General features: G+C 33.9%; 1 protein-coding gene across 7 annotated transcripts in view; it reads right to left on the reverse strand.

Moving 5' to 3' along the window:
* The window catches only part of RYR3 (ryanodine receptor 3), a 225,034-nt gene that overhangs the window by 129,299 nt on the left and 78,648 nt on the right, over window positions 1-17,087 (reverse strand). For all 7 annotated transcript variants that reach the window (XM_057420110.1, XM_057420109.1, XM_057420108.1 and 4 more), the window contains exons 11-18: window positions 14,288-14,461; window positions 10,496-10,617; window positions 8,209-8,377; window positions 7,367-7,502; window positions 5,691-5,786; window positions 5,305-5,423; window positions 2,821-2,954; window positions 1,959-2,200 (exon numbers count right to left, since the gene is read on the reverse strand). In XM_057420110.1, coding sequence (XP_057276093.1) covers window positions 1,959-2,200; window positions 2,821-2,954; window positions 5,305-5,423; window positions 5,691-5,786; window positions 7,367-7,502; window positions 8,209-8,377; window positions 10,496-10,617; window positions 14,288-14,461 — 1,192 coding nt within the window. The remainder of the gene's footprint in view (window positions 1-1,958; window positions 2,201-2,820; window positions 2,955-5,304; window positions 5,424-5,690; window positions 5,787-7,366; window positions 7,503-8,208; window positions 8,378-10,495; window positions 10,618-14,287; window positions 14,462-17,087) is intronic.

Here is a 17,087-nt window from a genome sequence, read left to right on the forward strand (position 1 = left end):
AAGTTTGTTCCAAGTCTTCTGAAAAAACTTTAAAAGACTTTCACAGGAAATGTAGAAAGCTAAATTCCTGGTGAAAAAAAACTGTAACAAAATGTCCTTTATAACAAAATGTTACACTTCCAAGTCAGTGTTTGAACATTTCAGAGAAAAGGTAGGCAGAATTGTCTAACTTTGAAAAAAAAAAAAAAGTCCACATCTCATTCTGGAAAATTAACTCTGTTTTCAATTCAATTCTACCTTGAGGCAGAGATCCAGCCAATAAAATCTGCTCTCAAACAATTTATGATTAACAAGGATGTAAGCAAAAGAAAATAAAATTTTAGATAATAGTAATACCATGTTAATAAAAAGCAATCCTTTATATTCTTAAAAAAAAATCTATATGAACAAAAGACCTTTACCAATGAAGACAGACCATTATACATTTGAGGCACAAAACCTAATTGCCCGACCTCTGTTTTAAATATTTATGCAAATATAAGACATATGTAAAATCTAGAAATTTTAGCATCTGCTTAGCTTCCTACTCTTTTCTTTCTCCTTCACTCCTTATTAATAGTTCAATTAAGTATATTACAAAAATATCAGATGATGTAATTAAGAGTATGTAGCTAATTACCTAAATATTTTATAGTTTTATGCATTATTTCTTCTCTGCAATGTTCCTGATTTAGAGAGTATTTAGGAACTTTAAGAAAGCAAAAACAACCATCAGCATTACCTGTGATGCTATTTGATTCTTACAATTTGCCAAAACACTTTGCTGTTATTTTCTACAGCTACATATATTGACATGGTCAAAAAGTATTCAATTGTGACAAAGCTGTCTGTTTACAAAAAACAGACAGCTTTCCCTTTCTAGTCCCCATTCCCTGCATATAGTACTGGGTGAGGAATAATCATGCAAAAACCCAACAGCCTTGCTCAAAGCCACTTTCCAGCACCCAAAGAGCTCTCACTAACTCTTCTCCAAAGCAGATTCTTCTGTTTTCTCCTTTTTCCTCAGTGGTTATTCTTTGTGACACACTCATTACTACAAAAATTATTTGAACTGCAACACATCAGATGAGCCCTCCTGTAAACTCCTTTTATTCTTCTAGACCTCTTTACTCAAATATACAGAGTGCGTAGGCAGTGACATCCACATTTTTGTTAACCCACTAACATCTTCAATTCACTTGAACAAAGACTGGCTAATAAGACCACAAGTTTACCATCACTGATGCTTAAGTGACCACAACATACACATTTGCTGGCATCCATTAACTCCCTTCTTTATAAACTGCAAGTGTAAGCACTTCACTGTAATACTAATTGACAGTCTTTTAGATAACTAGATACACTTCTTAGAAAAATTCTAATTTTTCTGCTAAGCATATTTTAGATGATATGAAAAATATATTTTCAAACTGCATAGCAACTGCAGGTTTTCATTTTGATATCACACCACACAAATTTATGCTTTAAAACCAACAGAGGTTGGTAATATCATAGCAAATCTTACTTCTAGTTGACAAAAACCATCAAAATTTAAATTCAATTTATTCAATTTATTAAATTTATCAACAGATGCGAGGATAAGAATGGCAATTTACTTCACCTGTACATACTCAGGGGAAAGAATAATACAAATGTATATTAACATACATATACGATTAATCTGTCTGAGATCAAAACATTCAGTGATTTATAACAGACTTCAGTCAGCATTCATCTAGATCTGGAAAATACCTTTTTGTGATCAAAATCATGAAAACAGAAGCTATCTGCTAAAAAGCCTAATTAGTATAATCCAATATTGACTAAAATCTGATCTGAAATTCTAAATAACTTTACCATATCCCAGAGTTCTGAAAGTAGCTCACTATAAAGAAGCATGCTACGTACAAACAAGTACTGAAGGTAAAGGTAGGTAACTCCTAAATGTAAGAATAAGGAGAAGTGAACAAAGTACCTACCAGACCACAGATGAAGGCCATCAAAACCATAAGAGTACAGGTCATCACCAACACCATTGCCTCCCCATCCTTCACCACCTCCAGGATAGGGGGCATAACCTGAAGTAGAGGCCCATCCAACTCGTAAATGTGTGGGTTCTGCCGTTAAGAATGGATCAACCTGATCAATTATTAACTCAAAGTACCACTTCTTGTATTGTGCAGAGCCCTCAGCAACACCCAAAAATATATTTGGCCTTATGCTAAGAAAGAAAATGGAAATCAGTTAGTGTAAACATAAAATGCAACATATGAATTATATTGCTGTATAATATTCAAATTTACTTTGCAAATATGTAAGAGTATAGATGTCCACATTTTGCTTATGATATTTAAAACAGTGAGCCATTTTATAACTTTACAAAGTTGCTGTAGAATCATCTTTTAAGGTATAGGCTTCATGCTTTGAAAACCTTATAGTCAAAAGAGGAATAAGAAGATCATTTCCTAAAATCAAAAACCAGAGTGAGGTTGTAGGAAAATCGAATCCCTCCTAAAACACGCAAGCACCTCACATTATGTTTATATTCTCCATAATAATTATTAGGTAAAAACATGTTCTGTTTTGAATGAGAAAAAAACAACTTTCATCTTTCATTTCAGAACAGACATTACTATAAATTAGCAATTTCTATTTGAGCATAGTTTCCATTACAAATGGCATTTGTTTTTCAGAAGTTAATACTTAAATAATTCCTAAGGTGTATGTCTCAATATTGAAAGCTGTGGAAGATCTCTTCGGTTACAGTATATTCTTCAATTAATTATTAAAGACACATAAGTCCCATTTTTTCTAATATAACAATAAAAGATGTCACTATACCTTGTCACATCATTAATCAAGCGTGTTTGCAAGAGTAAGTCTCTTCTAGGCAGTAGATTGTCACAAATCAGATTTTGATTGGCACGAACTGCAACTCCATTACAGACACAGAGAGAGCAAAGCACATCGAGAACCTTAAAAAGTACACATATCAGAAGAAACTCAGGTAAAGGCATATACTATTATTAAGTTGTCTGCTTAATTTACAGTCAGAATAGACCTAAAGGAAGGAATATAGTACACATTACCATTATTGCTTTCTAAATACTTTTCACATATATGGACCAGGTGTAATCTGTACTAACGAAAGAGGATATCAAACATAGATAGAACACAAATTCAGAACAAAGAGTTTTCAAAATGACTCAAAACCCCTTCCTTCAAGATTCCTTATTCCAATTTTGATTACGAAAAAAGCAAAGCTAGAACAGCTGTATGCCAACTCTTTAATATTTTTTTAATTGAATTTCACTAAAAAGTTGAAATATAAAATGAAATTTGAGAAATTTACTGCAGCTCAAGAAACTTTCTGGCAAAATTAGAGGCTAAATCTCAAATGCAATTCTCAGACTTCTTATGAATCTGTTCTGAAAGCACATTTTCAATAAGAGAAGTAATCCATTTATTCTTAAAATTAAAAACATTTAAAAGAATTTGTTATAAAGCAAAACAGAATTTCAGAAAGATCTTACTCTAAAATTTCAGCTAAGGGAGGAAGCTGCACACTTTTGCATAAAACAGGGAAGCTTAAAGATGCAGTTGAGCTCAGATAAGCAATCATTAAAGCAATGAGCTGAAATGGCCGAAACTCTTACAGACTATCTCCAAGACAGAGAGCTACTTTCACACTATTGATTACCATTTTGGAAACTCCTTTACAATGCAAAGAGCAGAAAACCACCCTCAACAACAGCTTAAGCAAATATACTGCAAACTTTGCTATGGCCTAGGACCATGCATTTTTGTATCATCTCTGCCGCTGGGCAGAAACCTCTAGCAGAGGGACAGAGGTAGTAGCTTAAATAACCCCAGAAACTCTGACCAGTAGTCAGGTGGAAAGCATCTTAATAACATTAATGATCATCAGTAACCTTGAATATAAACTGTTTAAATAATCTGCATGCCCTCACTGACCATATTTCTGACACAAGGCTTTTAATTTTAAAAATCCATCAAATAAATAATTCCCAAACTTATTTTAGTTAATAATGTTACTGTTTCTTACTTCCTAAATTACAACAGAATTTCTAAACTAGTAGGAGAACAAGATATACTGTTTCTGGAGCTACAAATACATTAATTAATTCACATTATTTAGTCATGTTTAGTCAAGTATATAACAAATGGAAATGCACAAATACATTAGCAAGTCTAAATCTTCTCTTGTGTACAACATTTCCCTTTTCTACTTTAAGTTCTCACTATGAAGTCTACATTAAGATGCTCAGCTGAAAAGTTCTCTTTGCAGGTGACTGGCATGGCACAATAATCTTGCTAACAGCTAAAACAGTAACCTAAATTTCCCACTGTAATTTCAACCTTTTTCTTATGCCTGCTTATATCAGTTTGTACCCCTTAACCATGCTTTAAAATACTTCTTTTCCATATCTATAGTTGGTTAGGTTCTCTATATTACCTTTTCCTATAAATCAGTAATTTCAGCTCACTAAAACGTTTTTTGTTCTTCCTCCAGGTTATCAGTTTTTCAAATAAAATTTGAATTGAGGAAGGAAACTCACAGCAGAAAATCACACATAAAACTATATCCTCCTCTGTGTTGTGATGTCATCCTGCTTGCAGCCAGAAACTCTGTTCACCTTCTTCTGTCATATTAAATTGCACATTGATGTCTAAATTACTTTCCACCATTATTTCTTCTGGTATAACTCTGGGTTTTTTCTTTCTTCTGAACACCTGTGTTTTCAGATATTTGGATTATTTTTCCGATTTCTCACTTTATTTTGTTCTTTTCTGCTACTATTATTATTACTCAAGTTAGGAATGAGTTTGCAGGATTCAGTTCTGTCTGCTGATACAACAATGCAGACCCTGCATCAAAAAGCAAGCTACTCTGTCCACGTGCTTACAGCCACCAGAATGCTTCATTTTCTCAGCAAATCCAAAGTTCATAATGTCAGTATTTCTCAACTATGCTTTTCTTACCTATTTATTGTATTTGGAACTGAAAAGCAATTGTATATTACACATTTTTTAATCTCAACAAAGCAATTTTGCAGATGTACTTCAAGGTTATTCATTCCTTTCAAAGTAGTAGAATCACATAATTTTGGGGTTGGGATTTTTGTTTATTTGGGTTGGTTTTTTGTTTTTGTTTGTTTGTTGGTTGGTTGCTTGGGCTTTTTTTGTTGTTTGGTTTGGTTATGTTTTTATGGGTTGGGTTTTTGTTTTTTTGTTGTTTTGGGGTTTTTTTTTCCAGAAATCATTGTAAGGTTATCAATACATCCTCAGCTTTCCCAAACATACCTTGTAATTGCGCCCATGCTTATCCAACAATGAAATAATGGATTTGATGTGATCCTCAGCTATTATATTTAAAGCTTCTGGGCTTTCAATCAAGATACAGTGCAACACTTCCAAAATACCTATATGAAGGCCACAGAAACAATGTTGTTATTAAATCATCTGTGCAACTGGACATAATCTAAAAGTTTGATAAATAACAGAGTATCTACAATACTTTGCTAAAAAAAGGGGAGGGGAGGAGGGGGGAGGGGAGGAGGGGGGGAGGGGGGAGGGGGGGGGGGGGAGGGGGGGAGGGCGGGGCATTTGATTTCCACGACATTTATAAGGTAAGACAGCTGGGTGTGGTGTACTGATAATTAATTTATATTGATTTAAATGCATCTCACCTGAGGAAGATTCTAATCTGTCCAATTTACTTATTAGCCAATCAAGGTTACTGGAAAACTGGGTACAATTGTTTCTGTTGCCACGAATAAGAGCAGCTGGAAAAAAATCCACAAGGTATAATGTTATAACAGGATATTTCCTCTTAATTCACCAATATATTTTAATACAATTTTTATAACAACTTCACAAAATAATAAGCAGACAAATCCTATATACATATATGTCAAGATAATAATATCTTATAATATATAATAATAGCCACTGACATAACTCCTGAAGAGCATGCTGGTTTTGAAGTTGACAGGGGTTTACAGGATGAACAAGAATTTTAAGGAAAAAAGAAAATTGTTTTATTTATGTTTTTTTAATTTTATTGTTAAACTTAAATAGAAACTATCTACCAGCCTTGTTTAAAGCAAATGTCAAGCACCATCATGATGGAGAGGCTGAAATACTTTTTCTGTTTCTTCCTACCAGTGAGTGAGAAGATCATATGCAGAAGTTTAAGCTCAAGTGCAGGTCAGGTTTACTGCTCTTTAGCTCTACTTTTATAGGTAGAATGTTATAGAATGGATAGCTTTCAGTCTTCAGCAGCACAGAACATAATGTTATTTGACTGCATTTTGAAAGTTCACCATCATTCAAGTTAAAAACGTCATTACTTATCATAAAAAAAAGCTTTTGTTTACAATTGTCAAGGATTTTTATTATGAAACATTAACTTAATATTTATTACATCAGAACAAGTGTGTTCAAGATGTATCTTTAGAAGAAAATCAAGACAAAATCTGAAAAGGCCTAAATATCACTAAAGAGGGTTTTTTCATCCTGCTTTCCTTTAAACTCATAAGACTGGAGTAAGGCATTGGTATCTCATTACTTTCTAAAGCAATGAGAAGATTCCACCAGAATCATTTGCATGTCTGTGCTATGTGAGTAACCTCACTCTTCAAAGTACACACCCTAGCTTGTTTTATTCTTGTTCTAACTCTCAATTTGCATATTTTACTATGGTTTAGGACAAATTTTCTTTATAATGAAATCAGAATGTATTTAAACTCCATCAGAAGACAAGATTCTTCTATATAAGGAATTATGCAACTTGGGTATTAAATCAATGGTTTGAAGAAATACATATATACATACTTCTACTGCATAATTTTGACACTACTACAACACAGAAGCAGTTTGCTCTAGGAAGTATGGTGTTGAAATTGAAAAAAATCTTTTAATTTGATCTATATAATAATTTTTTTTAACATTTAAATCTGGGCCTCAGGTAACAAACAGATTCAGGAGACCTGCAAGTTCCAACTAATGCTTTTAGGCTTCTCTTCAGCTTCAAAGACAGCTTTCTAGCTTTTCTGCTTTTTAAAATAATAATTCACACCTATTTGCATACCACAGGTACATTTAAATTAAAACCAACCAAACAAACCAAAACACCACACTTGCACGCTTCACCAATCATTTTCCTAGCTGAGATTTTTCTTCTGTATCATTGTTCAAGAAACTCTATTCTCTGCAATAACTACCAGTAAGTATATGGAAGAAATTCTGTAATTTACATGACAGCATGAATAGCATTTGAAGTATTCTTTGGTGGTGAAGAAGGAAGTTCAATATAAGAATCCATATCCTGCTTTTTGCATTAGTAGACTACTGAAGACCTTACCTAACAATTTGTAAAGTAGATTCAAAATTTCTTTCCATGCTGTACCATGTTCTTCTCTTGTAAATCCTGCAAAATGAGCTGCGCTGTTGTAGTCATTTAAGCGATCAATGCAATTCAAAACTATTGCCAGCATTCCCTAAACACATATGACAGAAATGAAAGTGAACTGTATATAAATGAGCATTTGTTGTTGTCGTTTTAAAAGATTTCCTCCTGCACACATTTAAAAGTTGCATCATCTTAGATTTAAAAACAAAAAACAAAAACAACCAAATTATTGTGCATACAAGATTTGAATACGTATTTTTCAATATCATAGAATCATCTATTTTAGAAAATGATTCTACAAGCTTCCTTACTCAGCCAAGAATTATAGAAAGTAAAGAATAAATGAAGACAACAATAAAGCCTTTTATAATTTTTGTGAACAGACTGTTTTTTGCATAAAATTTTTACATCAGAAGTAACATCTATCTTTTCAGTATTTGTTTGGAGTATCCAGAATGTAAAACTTCATAGACAGAAAAAGAAACTTGTCACAATGGTTTCTTTTAAAAATGACATCTGTTGAAAGATTCTCAGAAGTACTAAGACCAAATTTTATGAGAGAGCTTGTGGCCTATGGCAAGTGTGAAAGCAAAAAATATGCAACAGCAAGTTATCATACTGCATTAGTCTATTATATATAATATACATGTTAAATTAATTACATATAACTACCCATGGAACTTTGCATTATAAATCCTATGCATACATCTAGATGATAATATATAGGTTCTTCTGAATGTTTGTGACACAATACACTTAAAAGTAAAATAATGTAACAGTTCCTCTCTCTGTACCTCCTCTTTGAATAGATTTTGTCTGTTTTTGAGTGACCGAAGCTTGTTTTGCTTATCTTCATGTTCCAGGTCTTCTTCGGGAAGCTTAAAGTAAGTAATTAGGTCTTGCAGAGTCTGAGCCATCTCCTCAACAGGCAGGGCAGTGGATGATAATGTTCTGTTGTTTCCACTATGGAAAACAATGAGAAAGACTGGCAGCATTATTCATTTTCCCACTGTAATTTACAGTATTATGTAGCAGCCTCTTTTCTGCTGGCATCTAAATCAAGTCTTGTTTAACACATGAAATATGTATATGATCAACACCTGATCTGAATTGCAAATCATTCAAATATCTATTGTCTAGGTGTCCAGTGCTCAGATTCTACTTCCACTTCCTGAACTGATGTAAAGAGACAGAATCACTAAAACAAATGGAAAAAAAGAAAAAAAAGATTAAACAGAGAAGAAAGATCTACCAAAGTCCTTTCTGACAGTAACTAATTTTATTTAGATAGTTTTAAATCCTATTGATAATACAGGCATAATGTGCAGATGGACTAAAATAGTAGCAGTTATTGAGGCTGTACAATCCCAGTCTTCTAGACATAGAATACAAAAGTAACAGGTAATTCTAACATCATTAATTACATCTACTGTATCAACTCTATATAAGAAATAAAGAAGGGTGTATTTAAAAATATAAAGCATTTCAAGGAGTCCCAGTTATCAGTAGCATAATGGACCATAGAATCATAAAATCATAGAATGGTTTGGGTTGGAAGGGACTTTTAAAGGTCATCTAGTCCAACCCCCATGCAATAAGCAGGGACAGGCTGCTCAGAACTACATTCAGCCTGGCCTTGAATACCTCCAGGACTGGAGTATCTACCACCTCTCTGAGCAACCTGTTTCAGTATTTTACTACCCTCATTGTAAAAAAAGGTCTTCTTCATGTCCAGCCTGAAATTCCCCTCTTTTAATTTAAAACCATTGCCCCTCATCCTATCGCAACAGGAGAAAAAGTATCTTCCCATCTTTTTTATAGGGCTTTTTTTAAGTACCGAAAGGCTGAAATAAGATCTCTCTGGAGTCTTCTCCCCAACTCCAGGCCCTTCCTCACAGGAGACATGCTCCATCCCTCTGATCATTTTTGTGTCCCTCCTCTGGACACACTCCAATAGGTCTGTATCTTTCCTGTACTGAGGACTCCAGAGTCGGACACAGTACTCCAGCTAAGGTCTCACCAGAGCAGAGGGGCAGGATTACCTGTTTTGACCTGCTGGACACACTTCGTTGGATGCGGGCCAAGATACAATTGGCCTTCTGGGCTGCAAGCATACATTGCTGTCTCATATTCAATCTTTCATCCACCAGTACCCCCAAGTCCTTCTCCTCAGAGGTGCTCTCAATCCCTTCATACCCCAGCCTGTATTAATACCAGGTGCAGGATCAGGCGCATGTCTCTTTCCTGTCCCAGCATTTGCTCAGTCTTGGGTGACAATCCAATTTTTCAGTCTGACTCACTATTAGAAATAATTTAATCTTGGAGGAGCTGATTGCTGGCAAAAGTGGTTCTGGTTTTATATCCTTAGCACAAGAAATACAAAGGAGCAGTGTATACTACTGTCATACTGAAGAAGTAACGTTTTCAATGGTGGGTTCCCTGAAAGCAAAGTCTTAATTATAAACTCATTTTTCTTTATTTTAATTTTATTAGGCAGCAATACAAGAATGGCCACTTGATCATCTTAATAAAACTTCTGCCAAGCACTATGAAAAAAGTTTCTACAGTACTATATATATTATTACCAATTTCACTGTGTATACATACTCATATATTGATCTCAACAACTATAAATGAATATGCATTGACACTGAATTGTATTTTACCTTAAAATTTGCCCAAAACATATCCTATGAAAGAGCTATAGTGAAGTAAACATGGAACTTTCACACTCAAAAAAGGAAAAAGAATTCTTTTATGAATACTGTGAAGTTCTAGCTACTATGGAATACTTACTAATGCTGTAACACTAAAATCATTTAGCATGTTTTCTTTAATCTGGATTATGATCCAGTTTGTTCTGGCTTCACATAAATAAACTTAAAACATATATGTTATCTATTTAATTGCATTACTCACCAAAACTGCAAAATTAAGTCAGTAAAAAAATATGGCTAATAACTTTTAAATACAAATACTTGAAAGCAGGAAATAAGGATTCTGTTAGAGTAATTCTTATAATTTCAGAATACTTCAAAAGCCAAGTATAAAACAGATATTATAAAAGATACTAACAACTACCTTATAAACTGGCTGAATAAGCTTGTAGTATTGCGAATGATTCGAGCAGCCTGGGATTCCTCATGCTGACATCTTTGTAAAGTTAGACCATCATCCATATGGCCTTCTTGGTGTAATATAACCTATTAAAAGTCAATAATTATCAGAATAGTTACATTAATAACTTGTGTGCTTTTCAGTATTTTGTAACTTAGTTCAATATCACACTGAAAACAGTAACTGCATACATGCTGAGCCACTACCTGTCAATCACTTTATCTGGATGCTTTTTTATTAACTAATTACAAATCTGTCAGTCTCACATAAAAGTTATTCAGAGACATATTTTAATGTGCCTTTATTCTGTTATAATTCATTAAACATGCTTATCAAATATTTTCCAACTGAAACAAAAACTGCCATTCTTTCTATATTCTGGCTGTCAGGTAAAGAGGATCTTCACTATCTTAAGCATACTTTACAAAAGATTCACGCATGAAAAGACTACTGAAAAGAAAATCAAGCAGAAATGACAAACATTATAAAAATTACAATGCAGCTAAAGGAACAACCACATTTGTGAGTAACTTCTGAACCATTTATCTATTCTCTGCACATTATGTTTGATTCTTACCAGAACCATACGTGAACATCATATGAAACTCAAGCAATTGCAGAGATCCTTTAGTGGGTTTTAATTTTTCCCCTTAAATAAAAGCAGAATTTCACCAAAAGCTAGCATAAAAACAAGTCATTAAAATACTACAGCTTTTTTGTAAGAATTAAATGTGAGTTACCCTGTTTCTTTGCTCAATATGTAATCTATTGAATCCTCCACTTGAAGAATGTATTTTTTTAAACTCTGAGATGGTAAAAATTTGCTGCCCAACTTCTCAATTAATTGAGGAATTCTGTAGGGACTCAATAATTAACAAAGAAACTAATAATGCTATACAAGTTGGCACTGCCCCATGTGGGAAGGTTATTTACCAACACCTTTTTTCACATACTGGCAATTGGGCATATACACAGTTACGTTTTTCTATATGTGAAAGAATTAAAAGTACACATGTGCTCTGTTCCTTCCAACATACTAAGGTAGTGCTTTTAAAAGAGACAATCTTCACCCTATGAGTTTATCTGGACCCCAAAATCCATACAAATATGACAGAGAGGATTAGGAAGACATTTCTGAATGAGTATATTAATAATATTATCTTTAAGGAGACTAGTTTACATATTTGTTATCTTTCCTCTTCATTCAAGTACTTTGTATAGAGTCACACTGTGGATGACTTCATCAGCTTAAATATCACATAAAGAAGGATCCAGGGGTCTCTTAACTGAACAATAACTAAAGAACTGTTCTTCCCATCACAAAACTAGTAGGAAAACATTTGACAATCAGATAATCTTTCCTCAGGCTCCAGATTTTGGAGCTACAGGAATGGTACAGGAATGAAAAATATAACAGATAGGACATTAAAGCTGTAACACTTTTGCAAAGTAACTGAATCTTCACACGTGGCAGATACGCACTTTTCTCCCTCAGTATGCAGCAGACTAGGGATGAGAAAAGTCTTTTAGAAGGACTTAATCTTCCCTATTTCTCTGACCAAAAAATGACAACCTCCAAACCTCAACTAAATCATCCTGAAACACCACAATGACAAGAAAGTGCTACTTAGAACTCCAGTAAGTAGATTATGGCCAGAAGCATCCAGCACTGCCTACTCCAGTACCGCAGACAAACCACTTCCCTGCATCTACAGAGGCATTTGGCACTGCCTTTCTTCCTGAGGTACAGCAGGGCATTGGTATTGACCAACACCCTGAGCAATGGTCTCTGGGATGTAAATCCAAAACATTTAATGTGTTTCTCTGTTCTTTGAGCTCTAGCATTCTGGAGCTCTGCAGGAGTTCACAGTTTGCACAGAAGCAAGCTCTCAAACTGAAAGAAAGGTATCTATCACTCATGCTGGATGGTGAAGAAATATTTAACAGGATATTGATATAAACATTATCACTACCTGGCAAAGTCTTGAACCCCCGGTTACCAAGATCTCAGAGAGAGATGCAACAGATAAAAACTCTGGCAGAAATTGTGCAACAGAAGCCTCACAAATGAAGCCAGAATTTCTTACCTTTTTGTGCCTTGCAAAGACAGCATGATAACTAGATACATGAAACTACACCAAAGCCAAACAAAAGACATTTTTACTTGGAACCCCAGCCCTCTCCCCCCACCCCACCAAACCCTTTGCAGTCAGCTTGAAAAGGATTACAGTGACTGAAAGTGAAAAATCTCCTGACAAAATGATGGTGAAGGACCCATCATTTTACCCCAAGGGATGTAAAAATTCTTTATAAAATTATAGTCTAGTACTATATTTTGCAGAGGATAAAATATTGTTTCTTGCCTCCACGGAAATATCAACTACAGGAAGCAATAAGGTTTGGGTTTTCCTCTGTTTGAAGGCACTTAACAGGAGACAATTCTCTAGGTGAGAGAGCAACAAAAGATTTGGCGTCTTTGAACATGAATGAAACAGTTTGAAGTGAGAATAAAAGTGACAGGCAATCATGGAAGTTGTTTTAGTCCTTTGCTGTTGAGCAGAAAACTGGGGGGGGGGGGGGGGGAACCAAAACTTTACAGGAAGCTAGTATAAAATTCCTCATTTGAATACAGAGGAAGAATCTACATGCTGCCTTTTAAAGAAGGAAAATTAGACCCTCTGAGGAAACAGAATCCCATACCCAACACTGTCATGGGAAAGGAAGAGGTCAACCTTGCGTGAATAACTCTCTCACCAAGAAAATACTGAGTGACTGGCATACAAAGAAGAACTTCTCTGACAGCAATGTTGCTGACAGAGACACTCACTGCCCATTTATGACCATGTGTGTTGCACAAATAAATAAGATTGTGTCAGGAGTCTGCTGAGGACCTCATTTTTAATATTACAGTGCTTGTGTACAGGTATCCTCTTGGTAATGTACATACAAGCCATTAAAGAAAATATCCCAACTTATGTTCAGTAATGAATTTTTTTTCATGTTCTAATGTTAGATTAAAATTGAAAAAAAATCTGTGTATACAAAGAATCATTTGGCAATGATGCAATTATGCAAAGGGAGTACTGAACCCACTAATAGTGAATGAAATTTAAACATAATTTGAAGAGATAACAGGCCACATGATCCTTAAGAATATAACATTACATTCAAAATATACTAATACCTTATAATCAAAAGGCTGAGAGAAAGACCTTCTTGATGCCACATCAAAATTATATCCAACATTTTGACAGGAAATTTTTCATTAATACCGCTTAAGAAACTTGAGGAGCTTAAGTAACAAGTTAAATTAACATTTCATACAGTATACTGTATTAAAAAATCTAAAATACCAATGAAAGTAAGATGACTTATAAGTTTACATTGTTAAACAGTACAGATTTTCAAAACAATGATTTTCACCATCCAAATCAGGAATTTCTGTATTTTACTGCAGTATCAAAAATAAAAATTGAGCCCAAATTAATAATTTCCTCTGGCAAGAAAAAAAGATAGATGCATTTCTTACTGGCAAAATTTTTCTTCAGTTACATAGTTACGTTAATAGCCACCATTGTTTATCGTTTTAGAAGGAAACGTTTACACCATTTTCAATACACCATTTTCCATAAAGCACAGAACAATAAAACCCACAATTGCCATATTGGTAGAACGGTAAAAAAAAGGACAGACAGAAAATGTTATGCAACTAACATTCATTTTACAAGTAACTGAAAAAAAACCCTTAAACATTACCTTTCTTTTCAAGGGACCTAAACGTGCTGATTTAGCATCTTGAGCTTTGTAAGTCAACCATAAAGCACTAGCCACATGTTGGACAAAACAGATTGAATCACCATACTTTATTTCTGGGACTCCCATTCCATCAATGTCACGTTTAAGACTAGAGTCCTGCTTTTCTTTTAGCTCCTAAAAAGATAAAATAAAAGCTGGTATTTAATTTCTGTACCAGAATTGGATAAACCATGGAATTCTACACAAGAGGAATAATGCCCCTGTATTGCAACAACCAGCAAAGATGAATCTTTTTAAATACATTCAGTTTAGCCGTTACATTTATTTTAATTTTAACTTTTTTTTCCCCATGTATTTTACATTTATCCATTTTTAAGAGGAATTAGATTCTTTCAAATCTCTTTTAAAGACATTGTTCTATGCTCAGCTGGAATATCCAGTACAATTTTTAAGCCCAACCTATTACTTAATCCCATACTTTATCATGTACAAACAGAAGATCTTAAGTCTCCAGCACAAAAGCAAGTTGTCATTTGGGGGGGGGGGGTGTGTGTAATAAAATAGTTTTCCTTTCCAAATTGAATTCAGGAATAAGAACAGAATTATGCAGCAATTTCTGTAACAGCAAATTACAGATGCATGCACATATGTGTGATTAAGTCGACAATTCTGAGTAATTAGAATATAAATATTTTTCTACTATTTCAAATGCTGATGAACTTAAGTGTTGGTAGTTGCTCATTTGTTGTTAAGTAAACAAAATGTGATAGACATTGAGACACAGTTTAAATTTTTATATGTGTAATGGGTTTTCTTACTTCATTTCAGTTTACTGAATGTTCAATATCTGTGGAGTAAAGAGAAGTTCTATTTTAACTATGCTAATCTACTTTAATTTATATGGGATTTAGCTGTCACATTTCAACAGTTGAAACAGACAGCATCATAATGCCAAGATGAAGTAGAATGAAATTACAAAACATTCCTTGGGGATACCATTACAATATCAAGACTATTGGGAAATAATGTCACATCATATTTACATGGACTGAACTATTACATACAGATAGGGATGAACTCTTTCAATACATATTTACTGTGAAGCCGTTAAATGAAATGCAATAAAATAGCATAATTTCATAAACTGACAGCAATTAATTATTTAGGTTTGCATAGCACCCTGAACATTAAAACATTTTTCTGAAATATTACATCTGCATCTGCATCAAGAATCAAGCATGAAGGAAAATCTCAATGAAAGAAATCAACAAGTGATCCAAATTAAGTTACTTTTAAAAAAATTGAGCCACACTGACCCTTTTGGACAACACTAAGCAAAGAAAAAACAAGATATTTTAATTTCAGAAACAAAATTTTTTTGGGGAGCCTGAAGGCTCTCTTCCCTTTAAGCAACCCAGCATAAATTCTTCTTCATGATGTTCTGCTCCCTGTACTCTGTCCAGTTTGTCTAGGATTTCAGCCAAATCATTTGATAGCAGTGTGTAAAGACAGGGTGTATTTTCAAACAGCTGAGAAGTATAATCAGCAAAAGATTATCAGCAGAGAAGGGGAAAAACATCTCTTATCTGGATATTTGGACATATTCTTAGCAGCGAAATATCCAAACACTTTCTCTTTCAAAACTCCCTCTTCACAACCTATTCTCAGTTTAACTCCCTCAGGCCATGAATGAATCAAGTTGAAGAAAATTAATCAATTCAAAGAAAACAAATCACATCATAGGTCTGGAAGATGGCAAAGGAAAAATAACAGTAATAAAAAAAAAACAAAACGCAGAAGAAGGAATGAACACAGGAACTCGAGGGCAAAGCTGCCAAAATTTACAAATTTCCCAAGGTAATATACTAGAAGACAGGCAAGATTTAGAAGATGAGAAAATTAATAGAGTCATAGATTCCTATGTGATAGAAGGAAAGTAAGGAACAGCAGTATGAACAGGACAAATAAACCCAACTTTATAAAAATTTTTCAACAGTCCTCTTGTAAAAACTCCTGAAATCTTAAGTGTTTTTTACATACCCTGAAGAAGGGTAAGACAACCCAACTGCTGAACTCTTACTAAATCTAACCTACCTGAGTTAACTAAAATTGTATCTTTTGGTGTTGCACACTGGTATTGCATTAAAAGTACTGCCATAGCTACCCCAATTTAACAGTAGAAAAAAGATAAAAGTTCTACGAATGTGAGAGCAGAGGACTAATATGTTGAATTTACCTATCCTGATAGTGGGCTTACTAAGCTTTGTGTATTTTGTGGCATACACTTCTACAACCGAGTAGGCAAGGGGATAAAAAAAAAGAAAAGATAATTTTGCTTTCTCAATTCTCCCCCCGTATAAAATAAGTAGGAAAAGAAAGCTTTAATACTGTGTTTAAAATGCAGTGTTTACTGGGAAATGATAATTGTAAAATACAAACTTACAAATAAATACTTGAACTGCTAGAGACGATTGTAAGTAAAGGATTCTGTAATATCTATAATTTTAAACTTTATGATTACTACTCAACTATTACGACATCCTAATGTCATGTTGAGCCCCTAAGATAGCTACATGCTGGCAGTAATATTAAAATATCAAATCCTTCTGCATGAGTCATCTGTGACTTTTCAATGTGTCAGAATGTTACTTACTCAGACTACACCAATAACTTCTTCATTGTTAATTGTATATACCATCATGAAAATAAAATATGAAACCTCAAATATTAATTCTAGGCTATAACAATTTAAAAACAAACAAGTATTTTTAAATACGCTCTTGTTCTTCACTGTATTTAT

This window comes from Pezoporus wallicus, unplaced genomic scaffold, assembly GCF_028554395.1.
Source record: "Pezoporus wallicus isolate ANWC-B61680 ecotype Strahan unplaced genomic scaffold, APGP_CSIRO_Pwel_v1 contig_5418, whole genome shotgun sequence".
NCBI classification, from domain to species: domain Eukaryota; kingdom Metazoa; phylum Chordata; class Aves; order Psittaciformes; family Psittacidae; genus Pezoporus; species Pezoporus wallicus.